At 29.1% G+C, this 26,739-nt stretch overlaps 6 protein-coding genes across 19 annotated transcripts; 2 read left to right on the forward strand and 4 right to left on the reverse strand.

The window, feature by feature from the left end:
* Positions 1–652: 652 nt before the first annotated feature.
* LOC107065682 (protein SERAC1) lies at positions 653–14,230 on the forward strand. 7 transcript variants are annotated; one of them, XM_089172736.1, is made up of 18 exons: positions 2,202–2,340; positions 2,484–2,668; positions 2,758–2,885; positions 2,977–3,237; positions 3,344–3,471; positions 3,588–3,698; positions 3,766–3,901; positions 3,998–4,141; positions 4,223–4,480; positions 4,576–4,771; positions 4,832–4,996; positions 5,067–5,194; positions 5,255–5,407; positions 5,514–5,660; positions 5,736–5,802; positions 5,897–6,112; positions 12,930–13,115; positions 13,204–14,230. In XM_089172736.1, the coding sequence occupies exons 2-16, from the start codon at positions 2,598–2,600 to the stop codon at positions 6,024–6,026; spliced, it is 2,223 nt and encodes a 740-aa protein (XP_089028862.1). In that variant the 5' UTR covers positions 2,202–2,340; positions 2,484–2,597; the 3' UTR covers positions 6,027–6,112; positions 12,930–13,115; positions 13,204–14,230. The 7 variants fall into 7 exon arrangements, with proteins under 7 accessions (XP_089028864.1, XP_089028862.1, XP_089028861.1 ...); XM_089172738.1 differs by lacking the exon at positions 2,202–2,340 and adding an exon at positions 653–691 and having other exon boundaries at positions 12,930–14,230; XM_089172735.1 differs by having other exon boundaries at positions 5,897–7,222; positions 12,930–14,230.
* LOC107065590 (DENN domain-containing protein 10) lies at positions 689–2,835 on the reverse strand. 4 transcript variants are annotated; one of them, XM_089172747.1, is made up of 6 exons: positions 2,737–2,835; positions 2,110–2,176; positions 1,832–2,028; positions 1,330–1,758; positions 1,138–1,255; positions 689–1,070 (listed from the first exon to the last, which is right to left on the reverse strand). In XM_089172747.1, the coding sequence occupies exons 2-6, from the start codon at positions 2,147–2,149 to the stop codon at positions 799–801; spliced, it is 1,056 nt and encodes a 351-aa protein (XP_089028873.1). In that variant the 5' UTR covers positions 2,150–2,176; positions 2,737–2,835; the 3' UTR covers positions 689–798. The 4 variants fall into 4 exon arrangements, with proteins under 4 accessions (XP_089028873.1, XP_089028870.1, XP_089028872.1 ...); XM_089172744.1 differs by having other exon boundaries at positions 2,616–2,747; XM_089172746.1 differs by lacking the exon at positions 2,737–2,835 and adding an exon at positions 2,651–2,724.
* On the reverse strand, positions 6,200–13,050 carry LOC107065681 (uncharacterized). Of its 2 annotated transcripts, none has more exons than XM_015319587.2 (10): positions 12,916–13,050; positions 10,890–11,363; positions 9,858–10,800; positions 9,145–9,780; positions 8,768–9,083; positions 8,619–8,689; positions 8,353–8,546; positions 8,161–8,288; positions 7,880–8,080; positions 6,200–7,678 (listed from the first exon to the last, which is right to left on the reverse strand). In XM_015319587.2, exons 1-10 carry the CDS (start codon positions 13,001–13,003, stop codon positions 7,493–7,495), a joined length of 3,237 nt encoding a protein of 1,078 aa, XP_015175073.2. In that variant the 5' UTR covers positions 13,004–13,050; the 3' UTR covers positions 6,200–7,492. The 2 variants fall into 2 exon arrangements, with proteins under 2 accessions (XP_015175073.2, XP_089028860.1); XM_089172734.1 differs by having other exon boundaries at positions 12,016–12,936.
* Positions 13,841–24,337, reverse strand: LOC107065680 (transcription elongation regulator 1). Of its 4 annotated transcripts, XR_001475626.2 has the most exons (19): positions 24,070–24,337; positions 23,386–23,632; positions 22,896–22,985; positions 22,627–22,821; positions 22,263–22,506; positions 21,941–22,159; positions 21,654–21,857; positions 21,250–21,517; positions 20,945–21,177; positions 20,708–20,868; positions 20,380–20,588; positions 20,108–20,273; positions 16,082–16,519; positions 15,756–15,965; positions 15,402–15,668; positions 15,249–15,326; positions 14,948–15,171; positions 14,193–14,877; positions 13,841–14,090 (listed from the first exon to the last, which is right to left on the reverse strand). XR_001475626.2 is itself a non-coding variant. In XM_015319585.2 (18 exons), exons 1-18 carry the CDS (start codon positions 24,222–24,224, stop codon positions 14,874–14,876), a joined length of 3,588 nt encoding a protein of 1,195 aa, XP_015175071.1. In that variant the 5' UTR covers positions 24,225–24,337; the 3' UTR covers positions 13,841–14,873. The 4 variants fall into 4 exon arrangements, 3 of the variants coding, with proteins under 3 accessions (XP_015175071.1, XP_015175068.1, XP_089028859.1); XM_015319585.2 differs by having other exon boundaries at positions 13,841–14,877; positions 22,627–22,797; XM_015319582.2 differs by having other exon boundaries at positions 13,841–14,877; positions 20,108–20,258.
* A 158-nt stretch (positions 24,338–24,495) lies between these two features.
* On the reverse strand, positions 24,496–25,658 carry LOC107065763 (uncharacterized). The gene is made up of 5 exons (XM_015319737.2): positions 25,568–25,658; positions 25,348–25,459; positions 25,060–25,264; positions 24,913–24,994; positions 24,496–24,827 (listed from the first exon to the last, which is right to left on the reverse strand). Exons 1-5 carry the CDS (start codon positions 25,582–25,584, stop codon positions 24,605–24,607), a joined length of 639 nt encoding a protein of 212 aa, XP_015175223.2. The 5' UTR covers positions 25,585–25,658; the 3' UTR covers positions 24,496–24,604.
* On the forward strand, positions 25,594–26,703 carry Coa8 (Cytochrome c oxidase assembly factor 8). The gene is given in 4 exon segments (XM_089172748.1): positions 25,594–25,709; positions 26,140–26,224; positions 26,227–26,336; positions 26,399–26,703. Coding segments are annotated over 4 exon segments (405 nt in total). The 5' UTR covers positions 25,594–25,700; the 3' UTR covers positions 26,600–26,703.
* The last annotated feature ends 36 nt before the right edge of the window (positions 26,704–26,739 follow it).

Consider the following 26,739-nt stretch of genomic DNA (forward strand, 5'->3'; position numbering starts at 1 on the left):
CTTGCGAGCGTCATCTGTCGGAACGGAGTTCTTTTCTGCCCGAAAGATAGGCAACCCGTCATACATACGTGTATAAACAGTTTAGACTGCAAAAAATTCCGTCCCAGTAGATGGCGCTCGCAAGCAACATTTACAAAGTGTGTCTAGTGGGTTGCATAAGAACAGGCGCGCATTTTTATAATTAAATTAATAATTAAATAAATAATTACAAATTAAAAGTACAAATAATATTCTAATAATATTATATAATAAATTATATTCCTCGAAACTTGTTTATTTGAAGGTTTCAATTCTAACTTGTGTGATATGCACACAAGGCTTTTTTTTATTATAAACTTTATCTCTGATCGCGCAGTAACTATCAATTTGTTTAATTATCAATTAATTTAAAACAAAAATTAAACATGATATTATTATAAGCATGCGTAGAAAGAACACTATTCGTTTCTAACAATTTTAAATTTTCGCGCGTTATCAAAGCGCATCATTTGTGTCAAAGAATTTCAAATTATCGCGGGTTATTAAAACTAAAATATAGACGCACAATTAAAGCATATTTGCAACAAGTTGCATCCTTCGTGCTCTAATAGTTTTATTATTAGATAATTTATTTCGATATCCTTGAAAAATCATTATAATTTCATATTAATTAAAATACTTCTTCATTTTAAATGGAACATCCACCATCTGCGTAAGTTATAATATTTATTATATGTAATAGTTGCATTAGGAATTTTTTTCATTTTATTTGGACGATTGCGCAACAAGTCCACATAACTCGGATGCAAAAAATATATTTTATAACATAAATAAATTTTCAGCGATTGCTAGATTAATTAAAAAGCTTTCGACAGCTTGTGGTAAATCTTTTTCTTTGAATGCTTGAACAGAGACCATTTTTTTTCCATCCGGTGTTTCAGTGGTAGCTAAAGACGTTAATTGATTTAACAAATCTTTCGTTTTCTCATTGATCTCAGATATTATTTGTGATTCTGTACAGCTTTGATTTTCACATAACTGTACCATAAACAATGCTATTTCCTTATGCGTTTTTGTCATTGTTAAACTCTCTGCGAAACAAAGATTAAAATAACAAATTCTATTGTAAAAAGAAATTTAAAGTAATTTGCTCTCTACCTTTTGCATGTGGAGCAACAGTAATTTCTCTGGCTGGTATATTAACTAATAAATCATATAGATCTGTCCTTGCAGAAATTGCACTGTTTCTACATCCTGCTACATAATATGTTTGCTTCTGTAAAATCATTGTATTTATTTTCAATACTTAAATTATTAAAAAAAAACAATAATCTTTTTTATAGCATGTACCTTTAAATCAAGTATCTCATCATTAACCAGCTCAATCCATGGAAATAAATTTTCTTCAACTTTACGATGTTTCATTAAAGCAGGAAAAGTTTTCATCCATTTAAGCAATTGTTCTAAACTGTGATGATAAATTACAATCCTTCTCTTTAACAATAGAGCGGTATATATTAAAATCGTTTCTAATTCAAATGTTTTTATTAATTCCCTAACATTGGTATTAATTGTCGTACGACTGCTAAAGTCATCGGATACAAAAGTTCCATTCTCTTGTGTCGAACATGATCCCTTAGTAAAAACCGAAAGATATAATTGTAAAATCTCAGTAGGCTTACCGGTTTTGCAATACATTTTACTGAAAACGCGTGAGAGTACTTCATATTTTTGTGGATTGAAATCTTTTGCGAATAAAACTAATGCAAATTGTTTAACCTAAAAAGTTAAATAATCCATTAGTTTACCATACATTTGTAATATATGTGTACATATTTTTTCATTTTTATACCTTGGGTAATCTGTCCGAATCGAATACTTCACTACAATGTAAATAGAACCATGTTTGACCATGTCGAGCCCAAATAAATGTTTGTGGAGAGTTATGTTCAAGTCCTAAATTACATTTTCTTTTGACAATAGTCTTTTGTGATTCTGAAACTGTAGGATATGACCATGTCCAAAGTATATCTCCATTATGATCTTTTTCTACAAATATTATTTTATTTAAATTATAAATATTAAATATATTCCATATATATATACATGTATATTATAATAAAAACTTACCAATAATACTGCATGACAATAAATCTGTGAGTGGTGCCATATCGTAACAATTAGTTATATATCATCTCTAAAAAAGAAAGAATAACATATTACATTATATCTATGTATGTTTATACACTACATATACATAAACAAAATGACACATCCCAGAACAGAATGGAATTTGGACACGTCATGTCATTGCACCACCGAATCACATAAAGTTTTATATTTACTTGCATTAACGTTAAGGTTAGTTTTACTAGTATACTATTTCGTTTATTCTAATTATTTGCAAGAATAATTATTAGACGTACAGTATCATTTTTAAATCATAATAGTGTATAATATACTACATTTTATAATACTAATTATTTATCTATTTTATCATACAGGTATAACCTCGAAAATTTATAACCAACGATACCAAACTGAAAAAAGTTCATTAACTTTTATTCAATCTTTTGGAATAATATTAAAATCTTGGATTTAATAATTATTTTATTAAAATGCGTGTAAGAACTTACAAAAAATGTTTGTATTATTTAATGTCAAGTGGTACCTGCATGGTGTTTATAGGGTATGTATTTTTGACTGTCTTTAGGTTAAGGTTGACAAGTTATGAAATAATTAAATGTTATTAATTACACTTATGTATGTTTTATATAGAGGCTGTTGGTTTTTATATCAACTGAGACAGACATCAAAGATTCTTCGATCAACTGTAACGACAGATATTCTTAATTTAGAGAAATCACGTAAATCATACATATACATTGATAAACCTCAATATAAAGGTAACAATTAGACATTTAATATATTTCTATCATTCCTTCCTATTATAAATTTCTATCATTTATTATAAATTATTGTAATATTTCATTTTAGATATATTTACATTTCACGATGAGAAAAATCAATATGTGTCAGAAAGACAATCAGCAGTTAATCACAATATAACAAATGTCATAGCTAGATTTAATTATAATGTAACTAATATGGTAACCATCATGGTTGATATCATAGCAGAAAGATGGAAAATGTTAAATCAAAAATTAGCTTATAGATTGATAAGCGTTGCTCGTTTGGGTGATGAACATGAAAGGATAAGGGCTGCGACAACTTTATGTTCTTTAAGTGATTTAGAAGGTAAATAAACATTAATAACATAGAATAAATAATATAAATCAGTTTGTATGTAGCATCAGTGAATAATAAGCAAGAAAAATTGATATAATATTAAAATCATTTTTAGATTGGCATTATCGAAATATGGCACAGATGTTAGATGCTAGGACAGCTATTGCTCTTGCACGTACACCCAATGTTGATCAACGCTTTTTCTTAATACCACCTTATTTTCATGTGGAATATAAATTGCATGTATGTAAATTGTATATAACATTAGTTTAACATAGGCTACTAAAACCAGTAATAGTTTTTGTACATAGCTTGTATAAACATTTATTATTAATATCTAATATAAATTATTTTTACAGGATGTGATCGAGAAAGTGCACAACATGTTGTTACATTTAAATTCAATGTGCGACAAGTTACATCCATGTCTGACACAATTTCTTTATAAAAAATTTGGAAATTTATTTAGGGTAAGTAAAAGTTTCTAATTTAAAATAAGAATAATAAATCTATAATGAAATATATAATATGTCATAGGATGGTTTAATGTTTGAACATGATTTAACAAGTATGGGTTTAGCAGTTCCACCGACAATAATATGGAATGAAGAATTACTTCAAAACTGTGTCCAAGCAATTTATCATCATTCTTCCCTCGAACAATATAGTAAAGGTATAAAGAATTTAATTAATTAATTAATTAATCTCATTAAATAATTATATTTTTAATTAACTGTATTCTTCTAATACTTGTATTTCTTTTTTAAAGATATTGTGAATGCTGGAGGTCTAGAGATATTAATGTTAATTTACAAAATCTTCAGCAATAATATAGAAATGTGTACAATTCTTGCCAACATACTTTCTAATATATCGCTTCATACTGAATACTTAGATGATTTTTTCCGATCAGGTTGGACATTGTTAAAATATACAAAATATATATATTTTTTAATCACTGATAATAACATTGAATATAATTGATTTCTTTTAGGATGGTTTGGTATATTAGTAGCATGGTCTAAAAACAAGGATATAAGATTATCGGTACCTGCAGGATGTGCATTAGCAAATTTAGACATTGATAAAAATAAGCATATCAAATATCCCAGACACGTATACCTTCTTCATCCATTGCATAGAACTGACACACCATCGAAATTGGATGTTGTATTTTTGCATGGTTTGCTTGGCGGTGTATTTATAACATGGAGACAGAGAGACATTAAAAAAGATGCAATTAAATGTGAAGGTTTGTCACTGGTATGGATAATTAATTTAAAAAAAAAATATATCGTATGTCTATTTTATGTAATACGGATGATTTTTTTTACGTAATAATTATAGATCCTATTGATATAAAAAATGAGAGTGGTGAACTCTCTAAATTGATCAAAGATTATCCACAAGAATTTTTCAAAGATTTGGCTTACGATTTGCAAATGCGTGCATGGAAAAAATTAGGCAGAGACTACGAGGTGATACTCGATGATTGTCCTGTTAATGTTAATTATCAAGCAACTGGTCCATTTACTTGTAAAGGGTAATATACTTTATATTCATCAAAGTATAGTCATTTTTATTTAAAAATAAAAATTTATAGGGACGACGCTTGTATGAAAAATTTGGATCAAGAAACAATTTGTAGAACACAATGTTGGCCGATGGATTGGTTGCCTCGAGATGTGCCATATCTTCGAATACTCGGTGTTAATTATGACACCAATTTATCAATGTGGACTCCTTTATGTCCAATAGAGAGCTTGAAGTAAATAATAATGAAATATCTTTATATATAAATATATTTAACTGTTTGTTTACTTTACTCATTTTTTTAGGAGTACCATCAGCGATAGAAGTAATGAATATATTAATAAATTATTGATAGCAGATGTTGGAAAAAGACCAATAATATGGGTGTGTCATTCAATGGGTGGTTTATTAGTTAAAAAAATGCTCGTCGAAGGTTAGTAATGAATAAAAATAAAGAATAAATATGTAAATATTCATTTATCGTAACTTATAGAATGGAAAACTGGAGATAAACATAATATATGTAAAAATACACGCGGCATAGTATTTTATAGTACTCCGCATCGCGGTTCGCACATAGCTGCATTAACGCAAGCAACACAAATGCTTGTATGGCCATCTATAGAGGTGCAGGAATTACGAGAAGGTATGTATAAATATAAATAACTGTTTTATAAGAACAGTATATATATAAATTATATATAAAAGAGCATAGCAGTTAATTTTTATACGTTGTATTTTATATTCTACAGAATCACCACATCTTCTTGGATTGCACAAAGATTTTCTTGAGATGTTAAAAGATTATCCTATGAATATAGTGAGCTTCAGTGAAACTAAATCTACCCTGGTAACTGCTTTAAAACTTTCATTCCAATTTGTCACACCTGATTCAGCAGGTGAGTTTTAAAAACTATAAATAAATGTAAAGAAAACATTTTCTTTAACATTTAAACAAATTATTTTTTTGGCAGATCCTGGAGTAGGAGAATTTTTTGAAATTCCACAGGATCATTTGACAATTTGTAAACCTGCTAATAAGTAATTGTTTCAATAATATATTCTATATTCTCTATTTTATTTGATAATAATTAATAGCAAATTATTTAAAATCCTTGCTTTATGTGTTGTTTAGGCGATCGTTTTTATATCAAAAGCTTTTATGCTTACTTCGACACCAGATAGAAACACGAAAAGAACCAAAGAATTCAACATTTATGAGTCTATCATTACCAGATAAATTGTGGCCATCGTTTGCAAAATAATTAAGGTTCCTCATCTTTACTTCCATTACTATCTCTCTCTTCTCTGATTCTTTATTATTCCATAAATAATAAAGATTATGTATTTCGTAAGTATTGTCTATCTAATAGAATGTAAGAAAACTTGTGATTTTTGTTTAAAGAATTTTGTTATATTTTAAAATAAAGCATGTACCTTATTTTTCAAATTATTTTAATAGTTACAAAAAATTAAGAGACAACGTATTATTTTATATTTCTTGACTAGAGTAAACGAATTTAAATTCTTTTAATTATATTTTACGGTTATATCTTTTGTTGATAATAATCGCAATACATATAAAATGAAAAAATATTTTTAAACTTTTTCAAATAATATTAATAATTTTTGTTTTCCCTTTATATGTTTGTCCTGTATAAATTCGTAATTCTTTTTTATTTTAACCTGTATTGCATTATATCGATTATACCTAAATATCAAAGCCAATGATCGTTCCAAATAAATACAGTGAGCATTACTTAAAATCGTACACCGTTTCTATTGATATAGTGCGTTTAGGATGAAGACAATTTAAAAATTTGCATCCTTGGTTGCATCTGTCAATGACCAAAAACATTAAAAAAAGCAAATATATTAGTAAAAAACATTAGAATGTTTGATATATCTTAAATAATTATTAATTAATGAACAAAAAATGTATATTTTATTATAAAAACACAGCGTATAAGTTCGACATACTGTTATCCTTGGAATTCAACGTTAGACTGAATCATTGTCCTCTGTGTTAAAGTTATTTTATGAAATATTGTTTATATGATTTTGCGAACGGTTATAATATTTCTAATAAAGAGAATTTAAGATTATAATGTACTTTTTAACAATTATTTTCATACTCTAATGAATTCTACTTGTATTACAGGTAAATTTTATACTCAAAGTCATCATTGCGCAGAAGCGATAAAATAATTACATTAGAATGCAAAAAATGCTAAAATTAGTACATTATAATCTTAAATTCTCTTTATTAGGGATATTATAACCGTTATACACGTAGACAATGTTCGAAAAGTCATATAAACAACATACATCAAAAGAACTTTCACAGAGGACAATGAACCAGTCTAACGGTGAATTTCGAAAAAGAACGTACATCTATCGGTACATTTGTGCTTTTAGACTACAATATACATTTTCTTCTATTAATTAACAATGATTTATGGTAAGTTCAATACTTTAATACACTTTACATATATTATGGATTATTTCAATTAAAATACTTTCGTTTTCAAATCTTTTAGTCAGTGATAACTTTTAGTTCAAAATAATAATAGATACGTATTTTTTAAATAAATGTATTTTGTATTATCCTTACTTTAATGAGTATTAAATTTATTATAATTAACGGTATACGATTTTAAATACTTACTGTACACATATGCGAATAAATTAACTTACAAATTACAGAGATAACAATTTAGTGTTATCAATGTTAAAAATTCGTATCATAATCTGGATGTTGTTGTTGTTGATGATGATGATGGTGATGATTATTATTATTATAGCTATATTTACTATTTCCGTGTGATGGATTTGAATAATATCCGTTCCATTCAGATCGCCAACTGTCGTGAAGATTATATTTCTTACCTTCTTGAAATGATCTATCGACTAATACCTGTAAAACATATAAAAAAAAAAAGATTATTTAAACAATTATGTAGATTTCTTTTTATCGACTCACGTCATGGAATCTCATCTAGTAGTCGAGTTTGTAAATTAAACTTTGCCGCTGATGTGCTCCAGATGACAGGCAACACTCATTACATACATGTTCAGGTGTACAATATTTTACATAAAAATAATTTTATAAGTATACCTTGCTAGATGCAGATTCAAATGATTTATCATTCCACGATACATCTGGATCAGTCCATATAGTATGTACTTGTTTTGGGTAATCGTTAGATCTGTTCAACGAGGTTGCATGCGAACCTCCCAGTATATTTTTCCTAATTCCATCTTCATAAATGGTAGACACAGTGGGTTTCAATTTTGAACCATTTTGACGATTTACCAACTAAAATTTTTAAGATTATTCTTATCATAATGAACTTTGCAATAATTGTTAAATTAAATTATTAATTAATTGTTATTTACCACAGAAACGCCGAAAATAATAATGAATAATAATCCTCCAATACCAATGACTATCATAACAACTGCCCACTGAGGTATTAATCTATCCTCGTTTTCAATAATATTAGAGAAAGGAACTTTAGGTATTACTAAAAATAAAAAATAATGCAGTATAACAACTTGCATAAAAATTATACTTGATATTTAACTTACCTACAAAATCAGTAGATTTAGGATCAATCGTAAATGCACCTAACTTCATATCTCCTTTCATTTTAGTCTCATTCCAACGACTCGAATTATACGTTCTCAAAGAATCATGAAATATGACTTTCAATTCTTGCGTATTGATTCTTTGAGGTAGGTTTATGAGTTCAATGAAAAAGTCAACTAAGATACTACCTGGACTGAAGAATTAGACAAATTAATTTGACTAAAATTAAATATGCTTTTTAAAATTTATATTTATGATTGTATACCTGAACGAATCGATTCTTATCTTCTTGTACCAATTCATTAAAACGGTAGATTTTGAAAAAACGAAATTCATCTGAAAAAAAGATATCAAAGTTATACAAAAATATTGGCATAGACATTTCAGAGAAGAAAGTGATTAATTAAAATTTACATCTCTTTCAATTTCGTTAGCAAGTTGCTGCCATTCTTGAGTGTTACGATCCAGTAATTCAGGGACCCAAGTTGTATTACCAATTATTCGTATGGTACCAGCAACTTCACACTCTTCCTCGCATATTCCAATAGTCGTTGATCTGGGTGTCGTAGTTGTTGTAGTTGTCGTAGACGTTATCGAAACTGCACTTGTAGTTTCGACGACTGACATGTTCACAGATGTGTCTGTTGCAGTTCTTGCAACTTCCAAGAGTTTTTCGATTGAAATTGGTGTTGTTGATGGAGTTGGCCAGCCAGTAAATTCAGTGGTAGCTCTACAAATGAACATGAAATTTAGATAATTGTAATTTTATCTATAAGTTGATAGATATTTACCTAGTTGGCCATCCTTTCTGTATACGCGGAGTAATCGCAGGAAGTCCATCGACTCGATGACTTTGAGGAGTTGTAATTTTATGACCATGTTTTCGTCCACCTGGTCTGCTAGGAAAAACAATTTTCAAGCCACCAGCAGCTTTAACTGTGGTCGGTTCAGAGCTGGTTGAAGTAGAATTGTCATTATTGGAATCAACAGTTTCACTTCCCTTGGTCTCTGATGAATTTGTTGCTTTTTCTTTGTAATCACGTGGTAACAAAGCAGCCACGTCGAACTTTGCATTGGCAAAGAGATTTTGAATGGAAATTTTTTCTGTAGTAAAATTATTCGATGAATCGACAATTGGTGTTGTTACTTGTGTCGTTAATACATCATTGTTCTTCTTTTTGTTATAATCAAGTGGTAAAAGTTTGGAAACATCGATCTTTGATTTAGCAAAGATATCACTTAAAACACTACGCTCTGTTACTTCCTGTTTATCTTCTTTGGACAATTTAAATCCAGGTGGTAGGAAAGATTTGACATCTTGAAAGATGATTTGTGTGTTAATTTTTTTAGTTGAAGCTATGCTGGCCTGAGTCGTAGATTTTATGTCGTCGGAATTTAATGGTGTCGTTGTTTTTCCAGATGGCCATCTAAAAGAAATTATTATTACAATAATAAACATACGAAATAAATGAGAAAATATACAAAAATAATATAATTTTCTAACTTGAAAGCTATCTTCGTTCGTGCCGTGCTAGCAGTCATCCCATTGGAATCCGAATCATTTAAAAATCCTTCAGAATTATTGACGTTCGTACGATCAAATCTCTTGTCGTTGTATCTTCTAGGTACAAATTTACTAATAATAGGAATTTTACTAGTAGTAGTACTATTGATATTACTCGTAGATGTAACATATTTACGACGATTGGTACGATCTCTGTCATTTAAAACATCCAACTGCAATGCATTGCCAGCTGTCCTAAAGCCACCAACGAGAAAACCACTTGATAATTCAGATTGCACTCTGTCAAGTTTATCGATGATGCTTTCCGTTGATTCTGGAGGTGGAAATGTCTTTTTTATCGGAGTCACAGGTGCAGCATCGTTGTTTATTCTTATGACTTGATCTACCACCGGAAATGATAGAACACGTGCACCGAATATGCTACGACTGGTTGGTACAAATGCCAATACTCTGGAATCTTCAGTCGTAGTACTTTGTAATAATCGATCATCGTTAGATTTGTCTTTCGTCAACGAAGGTGGTGGTGCTACTTGTTCGGTAGTCATTGGTGTTGGTGTACTCGTTGGTACAGAAATCGTTCCATTAACTACACTTTTTGTTGTCACTACGGATACAACAGCTTCACCGATCAAAATCGGACTTTCTAATTCATCATCATCCTGCAATAAGGATGATCCTTTCGGTGGTTCTGCAAAAGCATAATTTTTCTTGCTACCCTCCATCGAAGAAACTTCTTTAACATCTTTGTTTGTCGTAGAAATCGAATCATCATCGTCATCTTCTTCTTTATCTTCGTATAAATATTCTTCTTCGGAATAAGAATGATCAACTTGATCATGATGATTATTTAATCCTGTCGAGGATTTTTCGGTAGTTGTATCATCGTGCGTTTCGAATTCCGCATAATCAACAGTTTCTGCGTCTATAGATTTTTAATAAGGAATTAAAATGTAAATGTGTTATTTAAATCTATGTATAAATAATTATATAATAATTAGAATCTACATTTACCTATGGTTTTGTATTGCGATCGATTATTGTTATCATAATCCTCATAATAATATGAATCATATTGATTCGTCGAATGATCTTCGACGTATTCCTGATTCTTGGAATTATGAAGATTATCGATATTTGGAAGTGGATTATGTTCGCGTATCGGTTGCTTACATTTCGATGTGTCTTTAATTCGATCAGGAATTTCCGATTTAGCATAAGTTTCGTAATCACATTCATCAGCTACATCATCATCTTTTTCTTCTTCTTCTTCTCTTTCTCCTTCTTCCTCATTTTCTTCTATTTCTTCAATATTCTCTTTTGAATTCAACCGTGACGTATCCATGACGTTATTTTCTTCCAACGAACGAAGCAACGATGATGTATCATTTTTTTTCTTCCATTCCGAAGGCACATCACTTTCTCGATGTTCGTAAACCGAGTTAGTTGGTATGAGTTGTGAGAACTTGTATCGTGCCTGAGAAGTTTCTGAAAGTATAACGAGATAATAGACATTTTTGTTTAAAGTAATAATTAACGTAATATATATTATTTAATATATTTATCATAATTCAAATTTTTCCAATCAAATTTTTGTCGGAACAATTATCATGTAAAATAATTAATTTCCTTATTTTTTCATGCATTCTTTAACGCAAGCATGATCTATCGATCTCGAATTCTTTCGATGAAACCTAAATCCATTCTAATGCAACAACCGCATTACACGTGAAACAGATGTTAGAGAATGGAACGATATGGAGATTTCAACGCTCACATAGAAACTTTAATGCTTGCATGTACCTATCTATTACATGTAACCTATCGTGTAAATTACTCTAATTTATTATAAAAAAAAAAAAGAAAACCAAAAGAACATTGATTAAACCTATGTAAAATAAATGATGTAGAAAATTCCTCGTAATTTAAAAACAACTAAATGTTCAATTGGTTCACCCTATACAATGTAATCTCGTTTGCCTTCGTAACTGTGGGGGAATTGTTTCATGGCCTTGTATCGTTATTACTATTACACTATATACTTATATACGATATATAATAATAATATTAGTAATAATAGTAATGATAGTAATAATAAGACAATGCGTATATCGGAATAAATAACAAAAGCGGAACGTACCGATTGCAATAGGACGATGTAATCGAACTATGTAACCGTGTAACTATTAAAGAAATTGGAAAAGGGTAAGCACACGATCAAGTATAGTAGATTATCTTTATTGCACACGCAATGTGTTTGTTTCGACTTTCTTCCTCTTAAATGGTCGAATAGAAAATTGATTTCCTCGCGAGTAGAATACTTGATAATACATGAGAAAGAAAGAGAGAGAAGAGAATAAGGCAAGGAGCTGAATTATAACGGAACGGTTTAGTCAGAAAAGGAGCGAGGAATCGTGCAAAGCTTAAAGAATAAAATTATGTATACTCGTACATATATATATGTGCATATATATGTGAATATGCAGAAGTATTAACAACGGTAACCGTTCTCCTTTCGATCGTCCTTCGATCGGTCGTCGATCGTTCCTTGTATTACCAAAGGTGCTTTACACAACTAAAACCCTTTGTTTTCTTTAACAGAATCTGGATTCTCTTTTTATTTCTTTCCTCTCCTCTCATTTGTATGTTTCACGCTGACCTAACGCATACACGCGCATACCAAATGCATTTACTTTCGCTGCTAGAGATCTCGTTCACGCGTTTGACTTTATTCGTTTCTTCATTCGATTCATCATAAAAAATGCATGTGCGCTAAGAGACTTTCCCAACCTTGAGAAAAAAACTAAATCCATAGCTATTTCTTTGAACGCAATATCATACTTCAAACGCCATTTATGATTATTCTGTTAAAAAGAAAACACCTGTACATGTGTGTATTTAATAATTTAACGGGATAATTGGATCGATAGATCATCAATGGCTGAATTAATTGAAACTTTTGAAAATATAATTATTAATGGAATTTATTATTAAATTAAATGAAATAAATATTATATAAAAATGTCTGAAATTTGTTTACCTTGTTGACAATAGGTACCAACAAGAAAGAAGATTACGAAGAGGAAGAGGCATGATGGAACTCCTCCTACGTGCTGCGACATTTTCATCAACCAAACTTGAATCCCATTAAATTCTTTTTCAGACTTTCCTTGAACTCTTTCACTCACGTTTTCAATATAAAATCAATGCAACTATCATGATAGCATCTCCGAACAATTGGCTAGTTTACTTTTCAGTTCAATTTCAATTTTATTAATGAGATAAGTATTTTCTTCTTATTTTATTTTGTTTCTTTTTGTTTTCTCAGGTATTCGTAACGGCGAACGCTCACATTGTTCTCTAAACACACACGATCGCGACCACGGTGCAGCCCTCACTGCTCTGTACGAGAACGAATAGAAAGCAAAATCTTACTTTCACTTTGTCGTCGTAGAGAGACTACACCACACCACCATCATTATCATCATCTCACCAACAGAACGTTGCTCGGCACCTCTTAGACAAGATCGCCTCGAGGCCAACGAGATCCTTTATCTCTTTCTTTATTTCTTTTTTTATTTAGTCCTTTCTTATTATTCTTTGTTTGTCCTTCTCTCTTTCATTCCTTATATTCTTTTTTCTTCTTTATCTTTCTTCGAATGATTACATTTAGTCTAATACCATGACAAAAAAGTATATGTTAACATTGCGAATTAATCCCACCCACTCCTCCCCAAATAAAAAAGCCAAAAAGAAAAGGTCTTTGATTATAATAAATAGGATTGTTTTTCTGTTGAAGAATTTTGGATAAATCAGTGTTGCATTGATTGCTGAAATAGTAAAAATACGTAAGAATTAGGGATTTATTGGATCTTCTTAATGATCGAAGAAGGAAATTGCTAAAGAATTTAATCTTAAATAAAAAAGGATTAAACTATAATACAATATAATTAAAATCATTGTGATAATATGTATAGACTTTTATGTTGAGTATACTGAGAAAATACAACAATATACTAACTCTTGATACAGTTCTACAATGTGTATTATATACGCTTTACAATTTTTCGTTTATCATATTTAAATAAATTTATAGTATAAATTCTTATCATTCTTGACATAAATCATCGATAATGATTAATATACAGAAGCAATTAATCGTTGAAACTTCTCGATATCTTCGTATTTAACATGGGTCAAGTGTGTAACACATTCCTATAACACCAAGTACGGAGAGGAATATGAACTATCATAAAGCATCATCAAATTATAAGTATTTCTAGTCGGTTCCTTTGTTGTTATTAATTATATACTTACATTTATTGCGCTGTATTTTGTTCGAATAACTTAACTTTTTCAAAAGATCTTCTATATTTAATATAATCTTGCGTCTAAAAAATATACCTCGTCTGATTGTCATAAATTTCTCTTTTTCTTGTTTATAATACAACTCTCTTTAATAGAAATTATCAGATAACATAAATATAATCAATAAATTATCTTCAATTATACAATCGTCAAATGCATAATACAGCTTAAAGTGTGGGAGAGAGAGAGACTGAGAAAGAGAGAGAGAGAGAGTTAAAAATTCATCTCATGAATTCTATAGTTTTACCCTTTGCACATGAAAATTTATATAAAAGAATTATAAAAGCATACATATTTTGCATTATATAAGTATTGTTAATCGGACACACTCATGGATCTTAAATTTGACAATGCAATAAATACCTACGTATTTATTTTCATAATACATAATTATTTTCCTTTTTTTTTTTTATATGACTCTCAATGGACAAGTTAGATCGAAACTTAGTACTTTTTTATATAACACGGCACACGTTTAATTGTGTAGAATTGGTGTTATTTTTATTGATACCTATAATTACATTACGATTATCACCTTTTGCAGGTAAAGTACTTCAATCCAACTATAGTAATAAATTTATTAATTTGGGGCACCACATTTATGTTTTCACACTTGCCGATTCAAATGCTTTAACTGAAATAAAAATAATATATTATATTTGCAAAATTTAAAGGGTTTATTATAAGAAATTGATCATATTTACTTTGTGGTTGGTCTTCTTGACGGTTCCGAAGCTGTCGGAGGTGGAGGTGGTCCCCTTCGAGCTAATTCTTCTAAATAACCCATCAATAACCGCGTTCGTTCAGTAGCAGCTGCTTCTAATACAAGAAAACGTCGATCTTTCCTCAAAATCTCTTCAATTTCTGCAAGACATGCACTATTTTCTTGCACCTTTTTGTACGTTTTATCGGTAATCAACTTGGTTTCCTAAAAAAAGTAATTAGAAACATATTAATACAGAAATGAAATATATTCGATACATTAACATAGAAAACACTGCATACCTGCAAAAGTTCTCTAAAATCTGCTTTAGCAGCAACAAGTTTATCCTTGATATATTCTTTAAATTCTTTTTCACATTTCTATTAATACAAAAAAAAATATGATTAATAGATATTCTATGTACAATTTGTAAACTTTATTAATTATTAACTTACCCGATCACTGGATGAGAATTTAATATATCTCGGATCATCTTTCAATAATTTCTTAATGTCTCTCCAAGATGCTGTGAGTTCAGTGGAAGCACCAACTTCATCTAAAACCTCACGAAATTTATCTCGCTTTTTTCGACCAAGTTGTTCGATATGTTCATTAAATAATCTTTCTTTTTCCTCGCGATCTAAACTCTCAGCTAATTCCCATCTATGATCTTTCCTCAATTGTCGTTTAGCTTCTCGCCAAGCAAGATCACCGTTTCTCACCTAAATTGTCAAATATTTTATTACAAAAGAGTTATACATTTGAATTTTTGTAGTTCTAATCCAAAATCAGAAAATATAGTTCAATACCAAATCAGCTAGAAGTGCGCTGAAATGTTGAACAGCTTCAGTATGACGATGATGCTGTCTTTCTTTATCGCGATCACGAAGATGTGTAGCTAATGTTCTTTGTACCTCTCTTTCTCTTTCTCTTAAACTAGCTTCTGCTCTTCTTTCGCGTTCTCGTTTCTGTTTTTCACGATCTTCCTCGGAATCAGAATGATCGTCTCCTTCTTCTTTCTACAATTATATCATATATGATAATAATAATAATTAAACACAGATATACAATATCTAATAAAAGCACATATTTTTGTTTCGAGTGTTTAAGAAAATGTAATTTCAAGAGAACTTACATAGTTATCTTTTTTAGCATTTTTCTCATCACTTTCTTCCAACTCTCCACTTTCCTTCTCAACAGTTTCCTTCTTTTCCTTTCCATTTTCTTCAGCAGCGGTATCGTTTCGTCTCTGTTTCTTTTCCTTGCTATCTTTATCAGATTTGTCCTTAGATTTTTCTTTATACTTATCCACATCCTTCCGGTCCCTGTCCTTCTTCTCAGACTTGTGATGGTCTTTATCTCTGTGGCGGTGATCTTTATCTTTCTCCTTTTCCTTTTTCCTTTCCTCCTTCAGAATACGAATATATTCTCTAAACCAATCTTCTCTAGAGTTTGCTGAATCTACGACTCTGTACCTCCAATCAGATTCCAATTTTTTCTTACAGTCACTCCAGTGCGAATGTCTGTCAATGTCTTTGTGCTCACGTAGCATTGCTATGAATTCCTTTCTCACCTGAAATACATTCATCATAAGATTGTCATTATTGAGAAAAAATAACAAAACAATTTTGCTTATCTTACTAATTTAATTATACAAATCTTGATTAAATAATTATTGTAATAATCTTTTTTAATTTTTCCTCGTAATTATCATGCACGCTTAATAATATTTCCAACCAATGAGTACACGCTTATTAACCACATTACAATAATTTTATTATTCATTTATCATGTATAGTAATTATTTGTAATGTGGATCATAAACTATTTCAACTTGCAAACCTTTTATTAGGGTTTTCAAATTGTGTATTTCAGTAATGGGTAGAACAAATATTTGAATAATGTTCATTCGCGTCAGGAGATATCACAACAACTTTTTAAGGGCTCAATTTGTTGGAATTGTTTTTTTTTTTTATTTTTTTTTATAAAATATGCTGTGTTGCTTTCTGCTGAAAAAAAGTATACTCATTATAGCTGTAAAAATGATTAGTTTATTTTAGCAAGTTGTCATTAAATTAATATACACACACTTCCACATACAAAATATACATACATATTTATATTTTACACATTCATCCCTTTGTATTAATTAAAAAAAAAAAAAAACGATAAACGATAGGACATGAACTTTGTGTTAATGTAAAAACTCTGCTTCCTAATATAAGAAAGTATTTTGTCTTGATTTAATGACAACTTGCTATTAAATATGGATATGTTTTTAAACGCCTTCCCTTTTGCTGAAAAGAAAAAATATGTTAGTAGATTATCATCGAGTTCGTGTGATTTAAGAAATTTTTAGCCGTCCAAATTACGAAACGAGTTAGTTAACTCTACTTCTTACTTTCCTTTTAGTAATTATTTCTTGAAGTTTCGTAACAATAGTATTAGTTATACAATTTTTTAATAACATTGTAGTACTAATAACTTCTTGTTATGTATATATAAATATAAATATAAATATAAATATAAATTAAAAAAAAAAAAAACAACTCTTAATATTTTATTAGAGAAAAAATATAAATATAAATTAATATTTAAAACTAACTAAGTTTATAAATAATTTCATTTATGAGAATAGTCTCTCTTTTTCTTTTTTTGGAAATTTTGTTATAACATAAAAATAATGTAATACCCTCTATTATTCCCATTGCGTAATTTACGGACGACTTCGGAATTTCGTATAATAACTATCCTCTTATTTATATATTTATATTTTTATTTTGATAATAATATCCTTCTGATTTAAAGAGAGAAAAAAATAACTTGCTAGTCAAATACTGCTATAAAAATTAGTTATCTATCGTTTAAATTATTGTCACAAGTTGGAACCTATATATGTATATTTTCTTCTCTTTTTTTTAAATTCTTACATTAATTTTCAACGAAGAAAGTGTTATAGTGTTATTATAATCAACTTGATAACTACAATCTAATTACCCTGCAATGTCCACAACATTTTTATTACTTTCATATTTAATTATTGCTTTTTTTTTGTTTTTTTTTTTTTTTAAAGAACACAAATCTATACAAATGCATATTCCCCATTACACCCATTTCCCATCATACCACGTTACTACAAAAATTTTGTCTACCACTTTTGACTTTGTGCACTATTAAAGATCCTTTCGCAAAAGTATACATTTTCGTGATGTTATTGAAATCAAAATTTCAATCGTAAATTAAAATATGACTGAACTGAAAATAAACGCGTATATATATGTATGTATATATATATATATATATATTAATATGTAATTCTTTGCGGAATCTTAAGATATGTACAGAAAGTTTTCATTAACAAATTCAAACATTGACTTGTAATACTTCGATACAAGAACGATTAACTACATTCTGCGATTAAAATTGAATTTATTTATGATATATGAAAAAAAAAAATAAATAAATGTTAAAATAAATAACATAAGAATTCATTCTTACTACGACACATTGGATGTAAATTTGAATACCGATAAAATAATAGTATTATTGTTTGAAAATTCTCGCGAACAAATGTAATTCATATCAAAGTATATTTTGAGCAAATAAAACTACTACCCTGTGTGAGATCAAATTGTCTTGCGATTGAAGTAAAAACTCTTTCGATATTGTTTGTTTGTATGTCTTTCTCTTTTTTCTTTTTGTTTTTAAAAAATTTTGGGAAAAAGTTAATTTTTTTTTTTTTGAAGTAACGAGGATTACGAGTAATATACAAATACCGAGTTCGTTCATTCTCATGACTCTGGTTTGGAGTAAAGAATGCGGCGCGCGAGGGTGTGCCAACTGTGCCACGTAGTGTAGGTGGGGATGGTAGATGACATCATCCATGCCACCAACCAGCTTCAGAACCAAGCCACTCCACATACGGAACCTGTCCTGCCTGCCTCCTGACTGAAGTGGAGAGTTCAGAACACATAAGTATATAAGGAACCGTCACATACTAAGATTTTATTCTCTACATCTCCCGTCTTAGAGCTACAAGAAATTTTCTCTATCGAACAAATCTACTGGAGTAGAGAATGATTAGAGAAACTTCTCCTGGTATGTGTTCTTCAGCCATAAAAAATAATTAGGAAATTCATTTTATATATGTAATCATACAAGTGGAACAAAATAATAACATACCTATGGAATCTGAAAGAATAAATTAGTTATATCTGAAAATACATGTTTCATTAAATATATATATATATATAATAGATGTATATATTTATATGTATATTAATTATTAATCAATTATATAGTATTAAATTATTTAAGAAAAAAAGTCGCATTATATATTTCGAACTAAAGCAATAATGGCATATTGTTTATTATTTATATTTCTCTTACGTCAGTAATCAATGCTAAGCATTGCTAACTAATGGAATATTATATATATATATGTATATATATATAAATATCTTCTTTTCGATAATTTAATTTGTTTAAGTTCTTCAAATCAAGAATATATTTGTATGCTGTATTATTTTTTTTGTAAATGCATTTTACTTTGCAATTACAGATTTTTTTTCTTCTCTATTTTTTTTTTTTTTTACTTGATCTTTATAGACTATTTTTAATATGACTTTATAAGAAAAATTAAAAGATATAACTTAGAAAAATCTTACTGATATCTGAAACGAAAGTATTGAATTTTATTTAGATTTAAATTTAAACAAAATACACTCAGTTTATATCAATCTTCTACAAACATAGAAAATCGAGATGCATTCACGTATAAAAGAATATATTTAAAAACATTATTTTCAATAAATTTGACATCAAGTTATATAATTAAATATAAAAGTCTTTTTAATATTATTCTAATTTCTTTCCAATGTTAAAACATAACTTTTCATATAAAAAAATATTTTTATATTAAATAGTTATGTTTAATATACTACAAACAAAAAACTGTTGAATGCATCTACATAAACACCTTATAAGAAGAAAATGTAATATATTGTATTTTTCTTTGTAATAATAATATTATTAAATACTGAAAAATATTTTAATTATTAAAATAATATGAAATTTTTGAAGAATAGTAGAGTAACAAATTTTTAAAAAATAGCTGTTGCGTCACTGTAAAATCATTGTTATTTAAATAAGTTAAGAATACCTGCTCTCGCTTGGCGTTTTTCTCCTCTTTTTCCCTTTTTCGGACTTCCAAGAGATACTCGTTGAAGAGGCTTTCCCGTTCGCGCATCTTTTCCACGTTCTTAAATCGTTCGTCACGTCCATGCTTTTGTGCAAAATCACTAAATGATGATCTGCAAGTTAACAAACTATATACATATAATTATATAGTTTATTATATACATATACATATATTTATATTAATAATGTTCAAGTATATGCTATGTGTACATATATATAAATATATTAACATACTTTCCATGAAGATTAGCTTCTTCCAAAAGTTTTTGAAATTGTTCTTTACGTTCTTTCATCTTATTTCTTTTCTCGCGTCTTTCCTCCTCCGCTCTCTCCTTAACATATTTTTCAAAAACCTGCTTCCTTTCTTTTGACGTTAAAAGTAAGTAACGTGGATCAAACACGATCTTATGAAGCTCTTTTTCCCATGTGCTAAATGCTGATACCTAATATATACAACACATACGATTATGCATACATTTTTTTAAATATAAATATTGCACATGCTATATTATAATATAATTTATAAAATTAATATATAAATTATTCTCAAAACAAAACGTACATCCTTCTCTGCAAGCATATCTTTGAATGATTTAATCCTAGTTTCCAGTGGAACAATAGCTCTTTCCCTTGCTGCCTTGACTTCAGCTTCGATTGCTGCTTCCTTTCCAATATCGATCGTTTTCTTACCATCCTTGTCCTCTTCTTCTTTAACAGCAGCAGCTTTATATAAGAAAATATTATATAATGTTATCTATTCACAAACTATCATTTACACTATATAGAGTATGTAACATACGTTTAGGTTCTTCTTGTTTTATTTTCTTAGCAGGAGTTGGTTGATCATCGTCACTGCTTTCGCTAGTATCCGACTGTCGTACAGGTTTAGGTGTTCCAATTGCATCTGGTGGCGTAGATGTCATTTTGTCAACCTCTTGACGGCCAATAAGATCATCTGGTCTTTCCCAGACAGAAATTCTTGATGAAGGATTATAAAAAAAGACTCGTCCATCACCAGTCCATACGACACACCTAAATAGATAAATATATAATAATACTAAATGATATAATATAACAATATTATGTTAGAGAATTAAAATATACCATGGTGTTCCTGGTACAGGTGTACTGGAAATTGGTCTAGATTTATCTTGAGGTTTAACTGTTTCTTTAGAAGAAGCTTCTTCTTTCTTAGGTTTAGCCTCAGATTCTTTCGCATTATCTTTGGTATCATGAGTACTCTCTTGTTTAACTTCTTGCTTATTACCTTCAGAAGGGCTTTTATTATTGTTGGTACTGGAGGTAGTTGCAATAGTTGTAGAAGTAGCAGTTGATATCTCTTCTGCTTTTTGACGAAGTGCTAGTTTCGCGTCTATTAAAATATTTAAATAAAATAATGTCTTAGTAAATGCTACAAGATTGTATAACGCAATATTAAATTAACTTCTTAAAAACATTAATTATTATCTAACAGTACAAATTAACTGCGTTGTTTATTTTTAACTCACTTTCTAAGTCTTTCAATGCCTGTGGTTTCTCCCACACAGATTCTCCTGCTTTACTATTATAATAATATGATCGTCCATCTGGAGCACGATGTTCTGTCCAAATCATAGCTGATGCAACTAATTCAGAATCAAGTTGTGCTAATATGGCTGGATCTTCAGCAGGAGCTTGAGCTGTCATTACACTGTGTGGCATTTGTGGCATACCTAATAATAATAAATTATATAATATCTTCAACATCTTCAATCAGACATAAAATTTTATCTAGTAAAACATTTATCTAATATACCCCAGTTTGTCTGCGGTGGACCATAACCACCAAATGGTTGAAATCCTGGTGGTGGCATACCAAATGGAGCTGTACCAAATTGAGTTGGAATTGGACCACCAAATTGATTGGGCATCCTATGTTGCATTGGCATCATATTTGGTGGTGGTTGCATTATATTTGTATTCATGGTCGATGTATTTATTGTTTGAGCATTTGCAACTGTTGCAGGTACTGATCCTGCATTGTATAAAAAGTATATTGTAAAGTTTACAAAATGGTACAATATATATATATGAGTAAATCATTAGAATAGATAATAATAGAAACAAAATTTACTTACCATTAGTTTGACTTGTATCTGATGGTTGTGCATTGACATCTGGAGCATCATTTAAAGACGGAGGAGGTCCTGTACCTGGAGGTGCAGTACTCATCTGATTCAACGCATCTGCGTTATTAGAGGATGATTGTTCATTACCCTGAGATACTCTATTTTCATTCACTTGCGTTGGAGTACTAGGTGTTGATGTAGGAGTGGTAGCACGAGCTGTTTGTTTCGATGCCCCATGTACTAACTGTTCCAGCTAATGTGTTAAGCGTAAAATTATAATTATGTTATGTTTTTAAATATATATTAAACTTATGTATTAAGATATTGTAGAAAGAATTACTGTTATTTTATTATGTTATTAAATATAACTAACCTGGTCTTGCACCATAACTTTTACATTGGAACCTTCGGGTTTTGTCCATGTTGTCTCTCTAGATCGTATATTATAATAATACAACTTTCCATCCGGTGTTTTAGTTTCTACCCAAACTTCTCCATTAAGATCAAGTCCTGGAATGTTTCCTTGAGGTTGATTTTGTTGTTGCTGGTTTGGTTGTTGACCTGGAATCTGTTAAACACCTTGCAATTGCTTATGTCATACTACACATTATACATCTATTATTAAACTTATGACTAGCTTACGCTATTCATGTTGGGTGGTCCCATTCCAGGAGGTGGCCCATATGGTCCTGGTCCTGTTCCAATAGGACCATTCATCATATGTGGTGGTGGCTATTAACACATACAATAGACAAAGGGATACCAGGCAAAAATAAAAGAACAATCATAAAGAATGTTCTTTTATAAAACTATTTATATATTATGTTGACATTGATTTTTTGAAGGAAAATGAAAAAAATGAAAAATTATATAAATATTAACAAATACCGATATTCTTCCAGTTGTTTACTTTGATAGTATGTCTCCCATCTGCTTTTGCTTTTACCAGAACGCATTCAGCTTTATAACAATTGATTGCATAATTTATTGAATATATTAGCTAAGAAGATACAGATATCTGAGAAGACTATTATCATTATAATACAAACATTATTTTAGATATTATATACATATATATTCTATATATTATATATATATATATAATATATAAAAAAGAAACAATGTTCTTTACCATTCCTGGTGGTCCCATAAGATTTGGTGGTCCCATTATGTTAGGTGGTCCCATAGGTCCCCAGCTCGGATCAAAAGGTGGTGGCCCTCTGAAACGGGGACCAGCTGGACCAGGTGGGCAGTTGGGTCGTGGCGGGCCCTCAAATGGGTATCCATTATTGGCTCCACGAAACATTGGACCCCTTGGACCAAAACCTCTTCCTCGAAACCTTGGAGGACCGCCTCTCATTGGAAAATCAAAGCCACCTCTGCCAAAACGTTTGAAATTACTTTTCTATGTTTTAAATATCTTTAATTAATCTCTAATCTACAATTTAAAATATTTGTGTAAAGACTTAACTCGCTACTGTTAACATCAATGTTTAGCAAGGAAATAAATAGAAAGCACAAAAGTTTTTATTGGATAATTGACATCAATAAAGTTGTAGAATTATGTCAAATGCATGAAACTGCATTAATCATCTTAATCATCATATAATTAAAAAAAAGAATGATATTCTTTGTGTTATCATTTTAATCACGCAACAAAACGTATTTGTTGTTCTTCGTTGTCAATCGTAGAAAAAAAATGTTAGTCATCGGTTACGCTGAAGGGCTTAACCTAACTTTAATGGAGTCAATATTAAAAGGGGAATATGAAAAATGAAAAAAATAATTTTAAGAGTAAACAAAAGGACTGACGCACCTGAAACTACCTCTTCCTCGCGGTACGAAGTGCCGATATTCATCTCCATCGAAATTATAATCTTCCGTTTCTTCCATGTTCTCGTCATTGTGCTCTTGTTCATTGTTGAGATTTGCTTCGACGATTCCTGATGCTTGTTCATTATTCGGTTCCATTATATTTCGAACCGATTTGCCGAAACTAATTTAACTTTTACACAATCACTTATGACTTTTTCTTAGCTTGCAGAAAAATGCCGCAAACTGATCACTATTTTATTCGTGAGCCGTAAACATAGTATCGCCAACTTATAAAAAAATAATTACTAGTCTTTACTGAACTGCACATGATCGTCATGAATTGGACAAACGATTTACAAACAAAATAAAATAATAATATTAATAACAATTTTAAATAAAAATATATAATTTTATAATACAAATAATCTATTATTAACACTTATTTATTAATAAAACTAAAATCACTTTTTTCATTTTTTAATGTAAACAATCGTAGATATTACTAATGTATAATATTTTTACTATTTATTACTTTTTTATTCAGAATTATAATCAGAATCGAAATCAAATTCTTGTGTTTGAAAAACTAATTGTTTATGTGCTTGGTGTGCAATATTCTTTACTGTAGAATTATTATAGTCCAATAATTTTGCGCTATTCTCGGATGTAGTATCTTTCCATAGTTTAGTAGTATCCATAACCTTGTTTGATTTCAAATCTATACATGATATACCAGAACTACCAATACTCCATAATATTCTAAAATTAAATGAAAAATATTTTAATTTTTATATTTTCCTTCTTATGACATCAAACATAAACTATATAACACATAATTTCTAACTGTTTAGAATTGTTATCTTGTTGAAATTCTGAATCGTTTTTGTTCTTTTTGTTCTCAGATCTTATATTCACATACATTTCATCTAATAAAGTAACATTTTATTATTAAAAAATATATTAAAAGTATTTTGCAAACTTATATACTTACTCTCACTTTCAATTTTTTCACATAAATCAAACCAGTTAGGGCTTTTAGGTTTGAATGAATGACTAATTAAATATTTAGGATTCAAAACAATATGTTCACGTTCCTTAGATGCACTTTTAGTTTTATTTTTCATATTGAGTTGTAAACCATCGGTATTACTTTCTTCTGCCATTGTTTTGATATTTATTATCGTTTTATTTAATATCTACAATATGTAAAATAATAATTATCTTGATAAATTTTAATATCACACGAAATCTTTAGAGAAAAATTCATATTTTTTATTACTGGTTGCGAATATTTGGTAAACAAATTCATCCAACATTCTTTTCTTCTATTTATAATCTTTTTTGCTTTGCAGAACTTAGATGTAGTATGCTTTTTATAATTTTTTGAATGTCTAATGAATTAAGATTGAATTAGAATTTAATTGTTTTAATTGAAAATATTACTTTAACACTTATATTTATTTTCTTTCTGTATAAATAATTATAACGTTAATTATTACCTTGTAATTTTATACATTACTTAACAGATTAACAACCTTCATGAACTATCAACAAAGGACGAACGAATAATTTCAAAAGCCCGCGTGTTAGATTTTAAAACTATGCAACAACATTAGTCAAAAATACTACGTAATGAAAACAGTAAGTTAGTATAAAAAAATTACGTCACATAGATATTTCTTTGATATTGGTGTAAGTATTAATATTTAATATTTTTAAATATATTTTTTTAAAATTATATAAAACAGTTTATACAAATGAATTTTAATTTCTGATCCTAAATAAAAATCGCCATTTTTAGCCTATGTCAATGAACGATCTTGTAGATATAATGAACGATCTCACGTGTTAATACGTTTTTAGTAAATTTCTACACAGATTATGAAATTCAAATATTCAAGCTTAGATAATATGAAAAATGAATACCAAATCTAATTTGTTATTGATAAAATATCCAGTCAAAACAATTTGTTCTTTTTGTACAGTAAGCATTAAAAATACTTTGCTTGTTTACATAACACAATGTAATAGATTTAATTAATCATATAACTAATTTCTTTTATATCAGAAGATATCAAAACCTAAGGCACAAAATGAAATAAATTTTGATCAAATTGGAAATCCGGATCCTATTTCGCACTTAAGACCAATCCTTTTTAAAAACCCTTCAATGAATCTAAGTTGGAAAAAGAATACAGAGAAGCAAGAGAGAATATTCAGCTATGGAATCAAACATTTTGGACTAAACACAACAAGAGTTTCATACAAGTAAGTATAATTAATATTAAAAAAGTCGATAAGATTTTTTGTTAGCATATTTTAAACTTCAGGAACGCAGTAAATTTCAAGAAACATTGAAGGCACAAGGTAAAACATCATTAACAGCGGACGACATGTCTGTTTTTTATAAATATTTCCTTGACAAAAATTGGAGACTACACTTTGACTATAATATATCGTGGTATAAAAAAAATATTTATCTTTTACTACTCGAATTGAAAGTTAAAATATCTAAATTGACATTTAGATGATTAATATAGAGTTTGAATTTTAAAAAATTCATATGTAGAATATTTGTAAAAAGTGATATTAAGAAGATTTAGTTATAATAAATAAAGTTAATAGTTAAAAGCAATGATACACGACTGTACTTTAAGGAGTGAATACATTA

Source organism: Polistes dominula, unplaced genomic scaffold, assembly GCF_049000335.1.
Source record: "Polistes dominula isolate Pdom_NZ unplaced genomic scaffold, Pdom_raw_medaka contig_23, whole genome shotgun sequence".
In the NCBI taxonomy this organism is placed as follows: domain Eukaryota; kingdom Metazoa; phylum Arthropoda; class Insecta; order Hymenoptera; family Vespidae; genus Polistes; species Polistes dominula.

Bases quoted from the DNA above. Each gene is read 5' to 3' on its own strand.
- LOC107065682 (XM_089172738.1), top strand. From the start codon at position 2,598: ATGCGTGTAAGAACTTACAAAAAATGTTTGTATTATTTAATGTCAAGT. The intron at 3,238-3,343 runs GTAAATAAACAT...AATCATTTTTAG, and splicing joins TTCTTTAAGTGATTTAGAAG to ATTGGCATTATCGAAATATG. The intron at 4,772-4,831 runs GTAATATACTTT...AAAAATTTATAG, and splicing joins GGTCCATTTACTTGTAAAGG to GGACGACGCTTGTATGAAAA.
- LOC107065763 (XM_015319737.2), bottom strand. The intron at 25,265-25,347 runs GTAATAAAAAAT...TACATATTGTAG, and splicing joins TTACCAAATATTCGCAACCA to ATATTAAATAAAACGATAAT. The intron at 24,995-25,059 runs GTAAGTATATAA...TTACTTTATTAG, and splicing joins TGAAAAAATTGAAAGTGAGA to ATGAAATGTATGTGAATATA.
- LOC107065680 (XM_089172733.1), bottom strand. From the start codon at position 24,224: ATGGAACCGAATAATGAACAAGCATCAGGAATCGTCGAAGCAAATCTC. The intron at 20,589-20,707 runs GTACGTTTTGTT...TGTATATATTAG, and splicing joins ATATGCTTGCAGAGAAGGAT to GTATCAGCATTTAGCACATG. The intron at 15,669-15,755 runs GTATTGAACTAT...TTGACAATTTAG, and splicing joins GCGCACTTCTAGCTGATTTG to GTGAGAAACGGTGATCTTGC.
- LOC107065681 (XM_015319587.2), bottom strand. From the start codon at position 13,003: ATGAAAATGTCGCAGCACGTAGGAGGAGTTCCATCATGCCTCTTCCTC. The intron at 8,547-8,618 runs GTATACAATCAT...CTAATTCTTCAG, and splicing joins ATAAGAATCGATTCGTTCAG to TCCAGGTAGTATCTTAGTTG. The intron at 7,679-7,879 runs GTATACTTATAA...TATGTTTTACAG, and splicing joins TTGAATCTGCATCTAGCAAG to GTATTAGTCGATAGATCATT.
- LOC107065590 (XM_089172747.1), bottom strand. From the start codon at position 2,149: ATGGCACCACTCACAGATTTATTGTCATGCAGTATTATTG. The intron at 1,256-1,329 runs GTACATGCTATA...ATGATTTTACAG, and splicing joins ATGAGATACTTGATTTAAAG to AAGCAAACATATTATGTAGC. The intron at 1,071-1,137 runs GTAGAGAGCAAA...TTTGTTTCGCAG, and splicing joins TGTTGCTCCACATGCAAAAG to AGAGTTTAACAATGACAAAA.